The sequence below is a fragment of the Lotus japonicus genome, chromosome 6, assembly GCF_012489685.1.
Source record: "Lotus japonicus ecotype B-129 chromosome 6, LjGifu_v1.2".
NCBI lineage: Eukaryota > Viridiplantae > Streptophyta > Magnoliopsida > Fabales > Fabaceae > Lotus > Lotus japonicus.
Genome location: NC_080046.1, coordinates 48,835,521 through 48,854,281, shown reverse-complemented (window position 1 = coordinate 48,854,281; position 18,761 = coordinate 48,835,521). Strand labels below are relative to the sequence as shown.

At 36.3% G+C, this 18,761-nt stretch overlaps 2 protein-coding genes across 2 annotated transcripts; both read left to right on the top strand.

Moving 5' to 3' along the window:
• The first annotated feature begins 4,239 nt into the window (after positions 1-4,239).
• Positions 4,240-11,216, top strand: LOC130726567 (superoxide dismutase [Fe] 3, chloroplastic). Its single transcript, XM_057577861.1, has 9 exons — positions 4,240-4,522; positions 5,467-5,576; positions 6,345-6,422; positions 7,438-7,629; positions 9,713-9,884; positions 10,238-10,311; positions 10,392-10,418; positions 10,593-10,616; positions 10,694-11,216. Exons 1-9 carry the CDS (start codon positions 4,258-4,260, stop codon positions 10,817-10,819), a joined length of 1,068 nt encoding a protein of 355 aa, XP_057433844.1. The 5' UTR covers positions 4,240-4,257; the 3' UTR covers positions 10,820-11,216.
• A 2,603-nt stretch (positions 11,217-13,819) lies between these two features.
• Positions 13,820-17,220, top strand: LOC130726310 (uncharacterized). Its single transcript, XM_057577552.1, has 3 exons — positions 13,820-14,205; positions 15,711-16,038; positions 16,715-17,220. The coding sequence occupies exons 1-3, from the start codon at positions 14,058-14,060 to the stop codon at positions 16,923-16,925; spliced, it is 687 nt and encodes a 228-aa protein (XP_057433535.1). The 5' UTR covers positions 13,820-14,057; the 3' UTR covers positions 16,926-17,220.
• Positions 17,221-18,761: the final 1,541 nt, after the last annotated feature.

Sequence of the window (18,761 nt, the reverse complement as noted above, 5' to 3'; positions counted from 1 at the left end):
AAATCATTGCTCCTAACATAATAATAATGGTAGTATAAAAAGATGCATGTCATTTTAATGAATTCATATCCATAATTTATTTAGTACAAACGTGCTGAATTCATTCAGATTTTATGTCATAAAATTATAGCAATTTCTTTTGGTACCTATTTAAAATGGATGTCTTGTGTATTGATTTTTCATGCTTTCTCTTATAATAAACTTTCATAATCTTGACCTTAATTATAATTCTGTGGCTTAAGTCTAGCATGTGGCATCTCATAAGCCAAATTTTAAATTTTGACCTAACTTTCAAGATGGTTTGATCTAGCCTACTAGCATATTTACAAGTTTATCGAAAATGTTCTCTTAAAGAAGCTAGTAAGCCAGCTGACTTATAGATTGTAGACTATATAACAAATATTTTTACATGTCATGGATTTATATTTATTTATATCATTAATAAAAATAATATTATGTAACAGATTGACTTTTAGGTTAAACAATTTTTTTTATAACTTGAGCCTAATAATTTTAGTTAATGAAGTTTTTTTAAAATGTTTAAACTTAACATTTTTAATAACGGGTCAGATCTTTGATGGGTCAAGCCTGATCAGACCTTTGACGGATCACACTATAGACTTAGAATGAGGCGTCTACTTTACTTCCACCCTTATTTATACTCTAAACAATCTAGGAAATAAATTTCAAACTTAAAAATTACTAGAATAATGCTCTAAAATAAATTTCAAACTTTAAAAGCTACCGCAACAACACCCTAAAATAAATTCCAAACTTCAAAATTGAAACATGTAAAAAAGTATGAAACACATGTAGTGACAGAGTAGCTAGGCCATGCATATGCACATTAATTGAGAATGACAACCACCAGGGGACCGAGCTGACCAGTGACCACTGCCATGGCCCCCGAAAGTAAGGTACATATGATGATGGTCATTGATTGGTGGCCTTGTAGACCTTGGCTGTAGAAAGGAGCAGAACATAATATAGACTCCCAATCAAAAGATAAAGCTTTTATTTCTTTTTCCATGTTACAACTCTTAGTTTGGTAACACTTTGTTTGGTAGAGGGAGGTTTGGATAGAGAGATGGAGAAGAGAGAGTTAGAGCAACTCCAATCCCAAAATTCTTATCTGGTTTCTTAACACACTATTCAGCACTATTCAGCATTATTCCTGTGGGCCCTGTCTGCCACATCAGACTTAAGAAACTCCTAAGAAACTGAAGCAGATTTTGCTCCAACCCATGGTTTCTTAAATTACTATTTGAAGGGTCCCACCCGTGTCCCACCATACAACATAAATTAATAATATTTATTTTCACTCAATTTAGATTTAAAATTTAATACTAAATCAATACTTCAACTTAAAAATAATTTAATTAAAATTAATACGAATTTAATTTAAATTTAATTTTACTTAATATTTAAAACAATTAAATTTAAATATCGGCATGCTAACTTGAAACAAAAATAAAAAAGTACATTGTGTTATTTCTAGTAAAAACAATTTTATTGAATGATAGAAATAAAGACGAAAGAAAATACATGACAATGAAAAATAAGCAACAATACATTTGAAATGAAATACATAATAACACTTGAAGGTTAATTTTCATTATTCTCGTTTTCGGGAAGCTGCCAAATATGCTCCACCAAGTCTGCGGAGGTTGGTTTTGTGCCGGAAACATAGGCAAAGGTTGCAAACCTTCACTTGTAGGAGGTGTTTCATTGTCGAGCAGTGGATAATATTGCTCATAAGGATTAGACATTTTGAGAAATTTGAGAATTTTTGGACAAGAGAGAAATTGTGGGAGTAAATGTTGGTGTTTCAAATGGTCTACTGCACTATATATAAGGTAAAGAAGCTGAGAATTGAAAAAACGGTCAGAAAACCGGTCAAACCGGTCAATTTAAAAAAATTCAAAAAAAAAAAGCCCAAACGGGCAGGAAACCGGGTCCAGCCGATCAAAACCGATCTGGACCGGTCCCAAACGGTTGGATGACCGGCTAACCCGGTCATCCACTATAAATACTTCCTTATCACTCCCATCCAACCCTAGCGCTGTTCCCCTTTCTTCTTCCTCTTATCTTCTTTTCTTCTTTTCTTCTTCCTCTTCTCTTCTTCCTCACCTCACCCTCCTCACCCTCACCACCGCCACCTCACGGCCTCCTCACCCTCACCACCCTCCTCACCGCCACCTAACACCCACAACCTCAAACAAAACCCACCTCTCCGCCACCAAACACCCACAACCACAACCAAAACCACCTCACCGCCACTGACCCGCCACCAAACAACCTTCACCGCCACCAAAGCCGTCTCACCACCTCCTCACCGCCACCAAACACCCACCACCGCAACCAAAACTTACCCTCAGCCGCCACCAAAGCTTCAATCTCGACCCAAATCGCCCCTCAAGCACTGGATCGGAGACATGCAAGCCTTCCTCAAGGGCCACCCTCTGCCACCGCCACCAGATCAGAGAAAAACAACCGGATCAAGCAAAAATTTATTGTAATTTTTTTTCTGTAATTTTTTTCCTTACACCCTTCAGCTTCTGTAATTTTTTTTTTCCATTTTTCTTTGTAAAATTTTAATCTTCTGAAGCTTTGTAATTATTTTCTATCTGTGTTATGTTTTCTATTCAATTTGATCATCTTCTAACCTTCATCTTCAGTCTGTTGTTTTCCCACTGAAATCAGTTGGGTTTTGGTGAGAGAAAATAATATTTTTTTAATGCTAAGAAACCAAAAGCAAAGTTTCTTGTGGAAGAAACTCTGGGCACTGTTCAGAGAATTAAGAAACCATTAAGAAACTGCTCCAATGCAAAAGAAACTGTCCCTTGATTTCTTAGCAACTCCAGCTGGACTAAGAAACCAGCGTTGGAGTTGCTCTTAGGGGGAAGTATGTGTGTTTGGTAGGTGAGAGGAGAGAGATAGAGGGGAGAAAAAGTGGTGGGTCCCACCACTTTTTTGGTCTCTCCAAATTGAAGAGAGATTGAAGAGAGATGAGTGAAGGCTTGATTTACACTATGTTTGGGGTCTCTCTCTTCCCTATCTCTCTTCTCTTTAAATCTACTATATTTCTCACATATTTCTCTCTACTCAACTTCTCTCTTCTCTACTCTCTCTTCTCTATCTCTCTCTTCTCTACCAAACAATAGTTTGAAGGCTACACTAAAATGCTTTGCTTTGTGAGAAATTGATAGCATTAGCCCATTGGACACTGTTAAGCCTAGGCCCAAGAGGATGGTGGTGGCCGGTGGGTGGTGGGTGGTGGATGGCGGAAGAAGGAGAAGGAAGAAGAAGAAGAAGAAAATGAAGTACATGAGGAATATGCCAAATTGATCCCACATAGACTCTTGGCTTAAATTAATTATAGAAGTATTAAATTAATATTTGTAAGCGTGTAATTATAGTTGTAGTACTTAATTAAGGGCTTATTCAGGGTGCTTACCGATTTTTAGTTCAAATCTAACCTATTACGTAAATTTTATCACTTAATCCATGTTCGAGTTGGACCGCTAATAATTTACTGATGAGTTGTCTGTAACTATTTTTAACTAGTCTATTATCGATGAATTTCAAGTTGTTGAATATCCGTCGATAAATTAGCATTCCTGATAGTTTTTAGTGATTACATACGACTTTTGGAAGTCAGCATTTATCATTTTTCTTGTAGTGTATATGAGGTGAAAATCAAGTCATTGTGATATATTGACCTGCAAACATCAAGAAAAGATGAGTGATAAGAAGAATCATTGGAATTCATCTCGGCTTTGATTCAGAAGTTGGAGTATGGACTTTACAAAGAACAATCTGAAGAGGTTGTTTAATTTCTTCAATCATAGTATATTCTTAAGTTTGCAACAAAGTATGGTACACATTTTCCATCAAGAGACTTTATAGCATAAACCCTTCTATCTGTTGATTGGATTGCCCTATATGAGCCTTCTCAATTGGCTGCTAATTTTCCATGAATTCATTCCACCAACATCTAATTTACGAAGGATAAAGTCTCCTACAATGAACTTCCACAAAATCACTTTTGAGTTGTATCTCATCGTCATCATTTATATAATGGTCACTTCTATCAAGTAGGCTCTTGATCGAATTTAGTAAGCTCTTCTAAAATAGCAAGCATGGTATAATTCGCTTTAGTATGCGTTTGCAAAGTCGGTTCACCAATTTCGAACTGAAATTACTACTTCTAATCCATAAGTGATCATTAATCAGATTAAACATTATATTGACTCAATGGGTGACCAAAAAAAGCAATTTAACATAGTTCAAATCAACATGATAGATGATGATATTCTATGCCTTGCGAACCGGTTCTGTAACTATTCACGGTCCGGTCCGGTCTGGTTGAACTTTTGTTACGTTATCTTTTATTCACCGAAACAAGTCAGAGAAGAAGGTTGTGTTTCTTCAAGACATTGCTCCATTCTGTCTTCCTTTGAGAGAACAAGTTACCAACGTTGTTCTTCAACATCTTCAACTGCGTGGTTTTCAGCATCTTGTAACATTCTTTTCCCATTTCTGAATTTCCCTTCTGGTTTTTTTTTTTCCTTCACGAGCTTTTCATTTCTTCTATAGAATGAAATGTGAAGTTCCTGAGTATGCCAAATGTTTGTTGAAATGCCTCAATGAATACCATCTCTCTGTTTTGTAAACATTGTTGTCCGTGCTTCGGGAACTGTTTCTCAAAGCTGTGTTGCTCTTGTTACTGTTATCATTCTACTATTATAGTTGTTGTTGTTGTTGTTTATCTTTTACTTTTAGGGATACATGATTTGGTGTTTATTCTAGTTATATGCTTAGCTTATTTGATTTTGGATGGAACATAGTATCTGCAAGCTAAAATTGATGTCATGCCTTCATGTGAATAGATGGGTCAAGGTTTGTTCAGTTGAATTCTCTTGTTTATATGTTGTTGCCCCATGTGGGAAAGGCATGAGTTTGGGTTTAATTTGGAGGTGGGTGGGCATTGGTTTTGCATGAAGAGGGCATCATCAAGTTTATTTTCCACTTCGTCATTGTTTATCTAGAATTTGAAATTTTGACTTAGATAATTGATTTAGCAGAGTGAGAATCGGTGGTGATTGACTGAATTTGTTTTCTTAGGCCGTCTTAGCTGGGGCAGCTGTAATCTTATTTATTTACATTCATTAAAGAGATTATTTGTATATGAAGTCCATTTTGATTTTAGCTGTTTAAGTGTTCATATTATTTCTATTGATAGGGAAAGGACTTTATTTCTTTTCATTTCATACTCTTAAATTAATGTATTGTTTTCACTATTTGTTTCTGCCCTGAAATCCTTATCCGACCATGGAATGAAAATGAATCTTTCTCCCCCAAATTCTACAGAATTGTATTTTCTACAGTTTGGGTTATAATAGCTGTTTTCTGCAACACAATCAAATGCTACATATTGAATTGATTTGTTTATGAAAATGCTAGGGAACAAAGTCACAATGGCTTGCTGTTACTTCAATCCTATACCTACTAGCTCTCATCCCATTTTGTCAGACTTATCTAGAAAGTTCAAGATTCCAAAGCTTCTTCACAGGGTAAATTTCTTTGATTGACATTCATTGTTTTGCTGATTAATTCCCGTATTAAAATTCGTAATTTCTGTAGCTTCCTTTTTCTAATAATATACATAATAACCATGAAAATGCATTGTACCCAAGATAAATTGTCTGCGTCTAGTTTTCTAGTGTCATATTTGTCTTTTGGTACTTTTGATAAATAGAGTTTCAGACACTAAACATATTTAATTTTGTTTGAAGACATAGTGATATATTATTGCATTGAGCAATCTGGATCTTCTGCATGAAAATGTTTGAACTTAATTCTATTCTAGAAATGGAAACATATCAAATTACAATGTAATATCAAGAATTGCAAAGTTTCCATTGACTTGGGTGGGTTTCCACTTTCCAGTATTGAAATTCATTTCTGATTTTGAACATGAGTTTTATTCCTTCAAGGAAAGTAAAATGACTTATGGGGTTATAGGCAATAAGTGGGAAATAGTGTGGCTCTGTAGTATTAGTTAGCGGTTACATGTAGACTGTGTGTGTTATCAGTTCTCTCTGTATTTTGTACAATAGGCTCATGACAACATGAAATGGTTATTGGGGTAGTATCACTCCTCAACATAGAAAATTCTGAAGAGTCTCTGAATGTTTACTTCTATTGCACTTGAGCAAACTAAATGTAACCATTAACTTCCGTGGACTGCTTTTTGATTTCTACCAAACATTTCTTCTCTATGACAACTTACTTTTTGTTTTGTGCTGATGTGTTGTTTACCATCAATTGCATTTAAGCAGAACAGGAGGTTTAATGGCTCGCCTAGATCTTCAAAAGTTACTGCATTTTATGGCTTGAAAACCCCTCCTTATGAACTTGTAAGTGAACCATTTCATTACCTGAATCCATGTTGTTTAGTGACAATTATACTGTTTTGGCATACATGCTTGTAGCTGAAGCAGGTTGTGCAGTAAAAAAGTTATCAGCAAAATAGTTGCATTCATAGGTTTAATTGTCATATATCATTTTATTTAAGCTTGTTAAAACAAGTCTATACCTATTGCTATTTTAGCCATTATAACAATCAAGAAAGAAACTAGAATTGAGAAAATTACTAGTAAATGCCAAAGGGATGACATCATAGAAGGATGTTTTAACGACGGTCTTACTATTTATTGCATCTAGCCTTTCAACAAACTCTAAATTGTAACTGAAAAAAATTTATGCGAAAAATAAAGACCCCTTCTGAAAATATGTAGAAAATATCCTGCAATATCTTAGAATTCAAGACTTCCTTCTGAAAATATCTTTCTTGTATCTTATATGTTAGAGTACCCTAGATGGTGTTCTAGAAGTGGTTTCTAGACTACCTTATATTTCTTGATTTATTCCCTTTATGGATTCAGATTAGGAGTCTAGTACTACCATAAATAAGGGCTACTGCTTTCTCTTTTGTATCACATTATTACACACCAAGATCATTATAACCTTATTATTCTTAGCATTCCTTTATTCCTCCTTCCTTACCTATGCCCTATAATTTCTATACAACAACAATAACCAAGTCTTTTCCCACTAGATGGGGTTGACTACATGGATCACACGATGCCGTAAAACTTTGTTGTAGTAACTCCAAAGATAGATGTCCTATAATTTCAATATATTCAATTTTTTGTTAAGGTATCTATATCTTGGGTAAATTGGAAAAAAAGTACTAACACCATGTTAGAATTTCGAAAGACTAAGCGCCCATATGATAAATTCATAATTAGGAATCCTACAATCCTTTTGTGGCTCTTATAAATTCAATGCTCAGCATTACCCTCAGCAGCTACTGGTAGGCCCTTTATCATAACTCTTTTCTTACTTTATTTTCTGTTTTGATGCTCTTAGGATGCATTAGAACCATATATGAGTAAGAAGACAATTGACATGCACTGGGGAGAACATCATCGGAATTTTGTAGAAGGTTTGAACAGACAGCTGGAGAAGGATGATATACTATATGGTCACACCTTGGATGAACTAGTCAAAGTGACTTACAACAATGGCAATCCCTTGCCTGAATTCAACAATGCAGCTGAGGTACTAATTAAATTGATTGCTTACTGGATGTGATCATTTTAAGTTGATTAAGTCTCTAAGTCTGCTTGCTTGTTCATATTAAACTATTCAAAATACTCTAGTGTATATTATTATATAGTAAATGAGAAATATAGTGTCTGAGTGTTCATAATTTTCCAAACTTGCATTTACCTCTTGACTTGCTTCAGAAATTACGTTCACTTGTAGTTGTCAGGAAAAAAAAAACGATGAAGTGGGCAGGTGGGAGTAATTTACTAATTTAGGTAAATCTCAAATGGTAGTTTACTCTTTAGTAGGAACTTTGAACTATGTAAGATTATATCTATGAAGTATAACCACTAAGCACGTGAGAAATGGACAGCTCCTTCATTCCTGAAGAAAATTCTCCCCCCTAAAGTTGGACTTCTATTTTGGCAAGCCTGTAATAACAAGATTGCGTCCAAACAGAATTTGGTGTCAAGAGGGGTCAGTTTCGCTGACAATGGTGCGTGTTCCCTGTGCCGTAATGAGATTGAGTCTTGTGAACATTTGTTTCTTCACTGCCCCTTCTCTTGGAAACTTTGGACTGACATATCTTTGCGGGAGGGTGTTTCTTGGGTCATCCCAAGATCACTCTGCGATTTGGCTGCCGAGTGGGAAGAGTGTGCTATAATCTCTGATTCAAAATTGTGTCTCTTATCCCTTATGCATTGGTCTGGTCCATTTGGCTCGAAAGGAATCAGGTGACCTTCAAAGATAAAGTATCCTGTGCTCAAGAGGTTTGGGATATCCATCTTTTGAGAATCAGTTGGTGGGTTAAAGCTATTTGGAAGGAGTGTCCCTATTCCTTGGATCAATTCTGTAGAATTTTTTGCCTCTTGTGCTTTAAAAAACCTGTGGACAAACAAAGATGGGCAGTTTGGGAACCACCAAGTAGAGGAGTCCTTAAATTCAACGTTGATGGGGCTTCCCAAGGCAACCCGGGGCCATGTGGAGTGGGGGGACTTATTAGAGACTATAGAAACTTGATTATGGGTTTCTTTTCCATTAACATGGGGCATGGGTGGGCTTTCGAAGCTGAAGTGAAAGCCATCCTAAAGGCCTTGCTATTTTGCCAGCAATTCAATCTCAAAGACTTGGTTATAGAGAGCGACTCTACCATTGCTATTGGTTGGGTTAAATCTAAGAAGAATCGGCCTTGGAAGCTGCTGAATGACCTCAACCATATTGATCTCCTAATGGTTGAAGTTCACTGCTTGGGTATCTTTCACATATATCGGGAAGCAAACTTTTCTGCGGATTCCTTGGCAAAGGCGGGCTGCAACCGCGCTACGAATTTGTGGTGGCATTCAGAGGGAGTGCATTGAGCCCCATATTCTTTTTTTTGGGCTATTTTTCTGCTTACTTGTGCTGTCGTGTTTTTTTTTTCTCTTTGCCTGCAGGTCTTCTTATCTGGTTCCTTGTAGTATTTGTAGCTTTGCTTTCCCTTGCCTTTTTGTTTTGTTCGTTATTCCTACTGTACTGTTGGGGTTTTTCCCCTCTTTTTGTAATCTCTTGCTGGCTTTGTCCAGCCTATCTTTATATATATATATATATATATATATATATATATATATATATATATATATTATCTGTCTTCTCAAAAAAAAAATAACCACTAAGCACGTGGATCAAGGTGATGTACACTTGGTGAGCACATATTGAGACCTCAGGTCATGATCAGAAAACTTGCACCTGAGACTCTTCTGGAGACCATAAAGTATTAAATATATCAAACTCTAAGTTCAAAACTAAATCAATGTAAATTGGAAGCTGAAATAAATTAATAATCTTTCTTCTTGTGGCTCTTTTGCGCCAGTTCCTATTTCTACTTGTCTTTTAGTAAACGTTTGTTCCTCCTCTCTCTTGTAGTCTTTTTTTTTAAATGTTTATTTGCCTGTTTGCATTTTCTCTAGTCTGCGTCAAAATAGAACTTGTCTGCCCTATCTGTGTGATGAAGCTAATCTTGTCTGTTCATCATAATAGTAAAATTACGATTGTGGCTGCTATGTGCTTTTATGTTTTAATACTGCCTAACCTGATTAACCTCCCCCCTTCCTCACAGGTTTGGAATCATGACTTCTTTTGGGAATCCATGCAACCAGGAGGGGGAGATATGCCCATACTAGGTCTTCTTGAACAGATTGAAAAGGATTTTGGATCATTTACAAATTTTAAGGAGAAGTTTATAGAAGCTGCCCTCACATTATTTGGTTCTGGCTGGGTTTGGCTAGTCTGTAAGTCCATTCCTAATTGATTCCTCCTCTGCTCCCAATCCTATTAAAATAAGAACAACCAATTTAAGTATCTAAACTAAATATAAGATTTAAATATAAGAACGTCAATTTTGTTTTTCTGGTTGTGGAAATGGTTTCTCATTGCTTTTATTCATTGAGAATTAATATTTTATCTGAGGCAGTTAACTACTAAATGCTCTTTGGCTGGTTCAATTCCAGAATATGTGCATTGTCAGACCAGTTGTCTGTTGGGTATACCTATGCTAACATAAATTGTCTTAGTTTAACGTTAATTGTTTGATCTTTTGCTTTAATAATGGTGGGTTGTTGCTAATATTCATCGATTGTACCAGTGAAGAGAGAAGAAAGACGACTAGCCATTGTTAAAACTTCAAATGCCATTTGCCCTACTGTGTGGGATGACATAGTAAGTCCATTTCCTCTTTCCTCCATAATTTTTGTTTGATTTAATATTGGACATGGAGTTGATCATCTTTTCTCATGCAGCCAATCATCAACTTGGATTTGTGGGAGGTATGACCTCTCTCTCTCTCTCTCTCTCTCTCTCTCTCTCTGTGTGTGTATATATATATATATATATCAACTCAAACCAAAACAAGTAGATTCATATGCAAATTACATAACAAGAAATAACATTTATGTAGTAATCAATAGCTCATTACTGACTATCGCTTTACTTTATTGCAGCATGCATACTATCTGGATTACAAGGTATGTAACTACTATCATAATCAACACTTATTTTCCACAAACATTTGCCTAACAATCCTTGTGCCAATTTTGGGCAGAATGACAGAGCAAAGTATGTGAATGTATTTATGGACCACCTTGTGTCTTGGAATGCTGCAACTGAACGCTTGGCATGGGGAGAGGCTTTTGTGAACTTAGGAGAACCTAAAATTCCTGTTGCATGAAATATTGAAAAGGGTAATGATTACAGTACCGGAAATGGACATATGGTATCTTGAATGGATGTAGAAAACTCAAAGGCTTCATGTCAGAGTTTGATCATATGGCCTGAAAGGATCTGGTGGGTTTCTGTCATATTTCACTACAACATTCATAGTGCCCCAGGTGCTTCTTTCTGGCTGTATATTTTTATTGTAATAGTCTAGGACTGAGAACAACTCGTCATATGGAAGGATCTAGTAAAATTTAGAGCAGGATGCAAAGGTTTTCAATGTATAATGAGAGAGAAAAACAAGAATGTTCTTTGACTTTTAGTCCCATTGTATGAAAGTATTAGTGTAAGGAAATTGCAAGTGTGAAACTAGAAACTAGAAAAGATGGATATAACACGAGACATTGATATTTGCATGTTTTAACACCCTAATGAATTGATTCTAAAGTCATAATTAATTTTGGGTTGTAACTTATGTGAGCTTTCTAAGTATCAAAATTGATTTTGACGAAAAATAAATTGTCAAAATTGACTATTCGACGCAAATACAAAGATATGATGATAAGTTTTATAAACCATAAGACTATAATTTGTTATGAATTTTTCTAAATCAATTTGAGTTAATAAATTATAATATGTTAGTATATCATGTTACCACCTGATAAGTATTTACTTAAGTATTTATTATGAATTAACAAGTAATCTATTACCAACTTTTAGCCCGGGTTCACACATGGTATCAAACAATTTAGATGAATAAACATGAATTCTAATGAAGCAACTCAAAGGTAACTCCTTACATTTGTTGGCTTGAATGTGCTTTAAAATTTATCAACCTGAATACAAACATAACCTTATAGGAGTAACCATCCAAATTGGTTTCATGAATCATATAAAAATGGCTTAATTCCACTTTGGGCCCCTGATGTTTCATAAATGTGCGATCTGCACCCCCCGTGTATAAAACGTGCGGTCAAGGTCCCTGATGTTTCTAAAACGTGCGATTAACGCCCTTCCGTTAGGTTCCGTCTGTTGACCAAATGGAATGCTGACGTGACACTTATTTAATTTCATAAAAAATCATTTTTCTAACAAAAATAAAAAAATATTAAAATTCAATAATAAAAAAAATGAACTCAGACTCTCACTCGACCCTCTCTCTCCCTTTTCACGCTTCTTCTTCTTTCTTCTTCTTTCATCTTCCTCCTTCCTCCTTCCTCCTTCCATGGCTTCCATGGCTTCCTCAACCTCACCTCAACCTCACCTCACCCCAACCTCACCCCACAACCCCAAATCTCTTAGATTCGCTCTCTCTCTCTCTCTCTCTCTCGATCTCGCTCTGGATCTCTCTCTCTCGATCCCGCTCTCTCCTGTGCATCTCGCTCTCTCCTGTGCATCTCGCTCTCTCTCTCTCGATCTCGCTCTCTCCTCTGGATCTCGCCCTCTATTTCTCGATCCCGCTCTCTCCTCTGGTTGGTTGGGTAGCGGTTGCAGGTGGGTGGGGTGGGTTTGTTGAGGTTGCAGGTTGGTTGGGTGTTGATTGGGGTGAGGTATGGATTAAGGGTGGCGGTTGCAGGTGTGTAGGGGTGGGTTTGTTGAGGTTGCAGATTGATTGGGGTGAGCTAAGGGTGGTGATAGCAGGTGGGTGGGAGAGGGAGGAGGTTGCAGGTTGGTTGGGTGTTGATTGGGGATTCTATCTGGGTTTGAGTTTTTTTGTTTTGATTAGGGAAGTTGAAGAAGATGAGTTAGAGGTTGAAGATGTAGAGAAGCTTCTGGATAAATTTTTGCTTTGAAATAATTTTTATTTTTATGTTTTGAAATAATGTTGAAATAATTTTATATGAAAAATGAATTTTTAATTAATTAAATAACGCCACGTCAGCATTTCCCGTTTGGTCAACTGAGGAACCAAACGGATTTGGACGGAAGGGCGTTAATCGCACGTTTTATAAACATCAGGGACCTTGACCGCACGTTTTATACACGGGGGGTGCAGATCGCACATTTATGAAACATCAGGGGCCCAAAGTGGAATTAAGCCTATAAAAATTTTGTCCAAGTATTAAATTTAGATCTTTTACATCTAAATCTCTCTCAATATCCAACTTTTAATTGTTCTCAACCCCACTCTACCTCTAAGTTCTAACCATATAATATCCTCCATGTGATCAACCTTAATAACTTAGTAGTACTTATTAATTCCTTTTAACTAAACTAGTTACTCTCTAATTATTTCCACGCCATTCACAAGACATATAATCACTTGAAAAATGTTACACTAATTTAATATACTATACTAAATTGTCAATGATATTATATTGTTGCTACACTTAACCTTTTTCCAAACAGTAATGATTCCTGAACCACCATACAGTAGAAACACCCCTAAACACCCCTTTTTTCTGCGGATTTTGCTACGGGATTTCCTGCGGATTTTGCATCGGAAAAATTTGAAGGTAAAATTTGTAAGAAAATCCGCAGGAAAGTACTATTTTCGAACGCATTTTCGCAGGTAATGATTTTGCGGCGGTTTATTTAACCGCCGTGTAAAATTGAAATTCCTAAATTAGGGATTTAGCCAAATAATACACTGAACTAACCACCTAAATACACATGACTAACCATAAAACACAGAACCGTGTAAAGTTGAAATTCCTAAATTAGGGATTTGACGAAATAATACACTGAACTAACCACCTAAATACACATGACTAACCATAAAGCACAGAACCGTGTAAAGTTGAAATTCCTAAATTAGGGATTTGACGAAATAATACACTGAACTAACCACCTAAATACACATGACTAACCATAAAGCACAGAACCGTGTAAAATTGAAATTCCTAAATTAGGGATTTGGCAAAATAATACACTGAACTAACCACCTAAATACACATGACTAACCATAAAGCACAGAACCGTGTAAAATTAAAATTCCTAAATTAGGGATCCGAAGCAAAATCCGCAGGAAAATGGGTGTTTAGGGGTGATTCTATAGTGGTTCAGGAATCATTTTTGTTTTCCAAATTCCAAGCAACAATTTTCATTTCATTTCCCCAACAACTTTCCTCCCTCTGTTCTTCCACTCTCACCCTTGTCAATTTCCAAGAAGAAAACAGTGAGAATTGAACATTGTTTCAAAACCTTCATATGCCAATCAATGTAACTCCCATTTGAGAGATGCACTCATAACACAGATCTCATCTAACTTCCATTCTCTGAACCAAATCTGTGTGTGTGTGCAAATTGCAATGGATACTCTGACAGCTGAGGATCTTCCAACAATCGGAGGAATCGCCACCGTTTCGCTTCTCCATTCCTTCATTCCCACCCACTGGCTTCCCTTCTCCATTGTCGGTCGTGCCCAGAAGTGGACTCTCTCACGAACCCTTCTCGTTAGTACGTTTTTCACCCCTCCCCTTGTTTGGATTTTTCAGATCCCAGTTTATTGGAATGCGGTTTTTTATTTGAATCAAATCATACATGAATAATTGCTTTGTTTTGTTTTAGTATATACTTCATGAAAAAGATGGCATTTTGTTGTTTCTGTTTTGTTTTTTTCTTAAACTTGTCAAAAATGGTGATATACCATGGAATCATTGTGTTTTTATTTGGCAACATTGATTATTTCTATATATAGAACATAGCAGACTAGAGGGTGAGTGTGGGAGTGCATGTTTGGAACAATGTTCTCATAGTTCCTATTTCTTAGTGCAAGAATTGGTTTTAGTAAAAGGGAGTTGAAAGTGAAGTGATTTATGATTGAATATAGTTATGAGTAAAGTGATTTTCATAGAGGAATGTTGTGAGACCCAAGTTGTGACATTCCACCTCAGAAGCTAGGATTTATTGCTTCATCCCAAAATTGATTTTGGAGCTAGATTTAGTGCATGTCTTGGAAACCCTTTCGAAAACCATACTGAAGCGGAAATCATGGCGGACAGAAGCAACTTCCCTTAGCTTTTGCTTATGTTCACCATGACTATGTCTTCGCCGTCGTTTTTGAAAGTCAAAGAGTTTCTAATCACGCACTTAATTGTGGAAGGAAATATCCAAACACCAAAATATTGATTCTGACAGTGGAGAGTCAATTATAGCACTTACAAAATATGGAACCAAATTATGTATACATTGAGTAAGAGCAGTGTGAGCTGGTTACTCATGACGAGAATTTAAACTTGACTGGAAAACATAAATGAATGGTATGATTAGATTTAAATAAAATGATCTTGACCTTGAGATTAAGTCATCTCACGCTCTCATGTTTGTGGAAACTTGTTATTAGGTTGTCTTGCTCTGACACTGTAATCATTATGAGACAAATTCTAATCAGTGCACTAGTTAAGTGATATTCAAAGAGAACTTGGTAAAATTCCTTATTGATCGACTCATTGAGAGGTCCTTTATGCAGGGAGATTGAATAACGAGGCAATTAGTTTAAAGCATCATTGTTTCTACCACCATAAACTCAACTTGGCTTAAAACATCGTAAAGAATGAAGCCACTTTGTCTAATCCCCAATACAAGCCAACTTTTTCACCCAATAGCCACTTTGTCTAATTCGATGGAGAATAAAGGGTAGTTAGATAGCAGCTCCGATCAACAGAAATTCCCTCTTGGGTGTGCAGCCGGCAACAACTCAAGGAAGGGTTTAATTAGGTTTTAATCTTAGCCGTTAAATTTTAATAAAATCAATGGTCAAGATTGGGAGTCTGTTTTTTAATTGACTCCTGGAGTCAACGGATTCCTCCTCCACATGGAAATATTAGATTGTTATCTGCCACATTTTTGGGGGTTTGATGTTATACCTAAATTAAATACTGAAACTGACATCTTCTGAGGACTCCTCTGGCATTGTCTGTGGAAATCTTCTTTTAAATTGTCCATTTCTCTTTTTCATGCAGCTGCACTAGGAGCAATTTTACACGTAATATCCACGGCACTTCTTGGTATAACAGCAGTCACCATGGCAAACACCATTGTTGGTGAAGAAGCAGTTCACAAGCTTGCATCACTTTTGCTTGTGTTTCTAGGCGGTAGTTATGTTCTGTTGTTTTTGGTTGGAAAGGGTGGCCATAATCATTCGCACAACCAACCGATGGAGAAAATGGCTGTTGCTGGGCTTATTCTTGTTCCTGCATTGTCTCCTTGTGCCACAACACTTCCAGTATTTCTTGCTGTTGGAAATTCATCTACCATGATGGTGCTGGCTATCATAGTGTTGCTATTCAGGTACCTATCAGTTGCATTGATGCCTTTTCTTCTTAGATTTGCAAACTTTCCTTCATCTTTTTTTACTTTTTGTGTGTCTATATAGTGGATCCATGTGCATGTTTTATTGCTGACTGGTTCATGGAAATCTGGGCCTTTTAATATCATGGTTAGAAATTCTGATTTCGGCTATAAACTTGAAATCAGCAGAGGCTGATATGCAACTTTTCACTTCAAGAAAAGTATTGTATACTGAAACAGGAACTTATAAATACAATCTCCCTTACTCTAACATTAACATATCATGTTAAGGAACATCTAGGAATTTAAATCATAAAACATGATGTCATGTCAATCCTTTCTCCACCAAGACTTGTGCTAAAAGAGAATACTGCACAAGTGGCGTGCTCTTAGTTGCTATAATTTCACCATGCCCCATCTGATTCTATGCAAGAACTTGTTTGTTATTGCAAAATACAGATTATCTGATAAAATATTGAACTAAACAGTCCCGGTTTTCTCTTGTATTTTACTGTTATTCTGTATGTGTAGTCATTGAAGCCCTATCAATTTTTTATATGGGAATTGTACTAGCTACTCATTTGGTTCAGATGTCAATTTAAGTTGGTGGAAGTTTTTATGTTCGAATATTTGTACTATTGTTAAAGCTTAACACATTGTAATATTTGATTTGCAGTACAATAACTGTGATGACTTCACTGGTAGCGTTATCATTCTATGGGGCCAGTCAGCTGAAGTTTCACTGGGTAGAGCGGTATGACAAACTCCTTGTTGGTTCAGTACTGTGTTTGGTTGGAGTTTTGACCCTAATTTTTCATGATGATCATCATCATGGAGAAGTAAGTTCTGTTGGAGGGCATTCACATTCAAAGATAGTTTCCCTATGAGAACTATGAATGACCTGTAATTGAGTTTTTGCATCAAGACAACATTGTTGCTTTATATAAATTGATCATATTGATCTTTTTAAAGAGGAGAGGATGTTTACACTACAGAGTTTACGATGTGCAGTTAATGAATATTCAAGTTGCTTTCATTCAAATATCAGTAGTTCATATTAGTTTGTCATTGGCTTCAGTGTAATCTGACATATCAATATGACATGTAAGAGTAGTATGGAAGGGGAAACACAGATTTGTATCGTTATATGCATTGAAATGAAAATGACAGTAGCAAGCACAATTCTACTTCCAATTGAACATTATAAAATCTAAACAAATTATTGGTGAAACTCCATGCTTAGCATGACAAGAATCAGGATGCCTCTCATGTGAAACTTCTCTCATGTTCCCTTTATCTTTCTTTTCATAAACATTTTAAAAGGTCTCACATATACCTATTTAATACATACATATGAAGAGTGATAAACACAAAATTCAACTCATTTTAATGAAGTTTGGGTTACATTTTAGTCAAATTGATTTCAAAGTAAGGGGTTAAGGTTTTTTTCAAGTTTTGTTAGAATAATTGATTTTATTTGCAGATTTTAATTGAGAAAAATTGCGATGGGATTAAATTATTATAATATATTAATATGTGTCATCTTTATAGTATAAGGGGATGTACCAAAAAAAATCTTTATAGTATAAGGGGCAAGATTTTAATATTTTCAAGAATTTTTTAAAAAGTATTTAGTTAAAAAAACAAAAAATCTAATTAATTAAATGTAAAAGAAAATTCATAGTTGCATGAGTTTGTATTTCCAAAAGAATAATATACCAACAAACAATCTTATATATATATATTCCAAGAGTAATTTTACAAAAATATAAAGACTAATTATGTGTTGGTTTATTTTAATTCAAAACTAAAAAAATGTGTTGGTTAATTTTTTGAATTTGTGTTTTTTCCATCTCATCCTTAAAATTTAAATTCAAATGAAAATATTTTTATCTCGCACTTAAAATTTAAATTCAAATGAAATATTTTTTATTTTTTATTTTGAAATTTAAATAAAAGATTAATGGCTTAATTCCACTTTGGGCCCCTGATCTTTCAAAAATGAGCGATTGGGGCCCCCCGTGTTTAAACATAGCGGTCAGGCACCCCAACGTTTCAAAAACGTGCGTTTCAAGCCCTTCTGTTAAGTGTCGTTAGTTTGACTAACGGAACTAGTGACCTGGATTTTCTTTTTCATTTTAATATTATTTTTTTACCCAAAAATTTCGCCCCCCCCCAAATTCTCTCTCAATCTCGACATCTCTCCCTTTTCTCACTTTCTTCTCCATTTTTCTCCCTAAAACCACACAACTTCATCTTCTTCTTCATGGTCACCGCCACTGCTCTTCGGCCAAGCCACCACCACCGCGAGCTTCCTCACGCGAGCTCGCCGCTAGCCACACCACCATCACTGCGCCTCCTTCTTCTTCTTCTTCTTCTTCTTCCATGAGAGCCACTGCCGCTGGCCACACCACCATCACTGCGCCTCCTCCTTCTTCTTCTTCTTCAATGAGAGCCACCGCCGGTCACACCATCACCTCCTCATCATCCTCGCGCGAACCTAAAGGGCAGCCACCATGGCCACCACGTGGAAGCCATCACCACCATGAAAACCTAGGACCGCCGCCTTCAAAGTCCGATCTACGGCGAACCGCTCACGATCTCAACAAACCAACACCACCGCTGTGCTCCTCTCCTCGTCCGCAACAAAACCCACAAAGAAATTTCCGATTCCGACAACCTCCGCCGTGCGCCGCCGCCGGAGGCGATTTCCGGCGACTCAC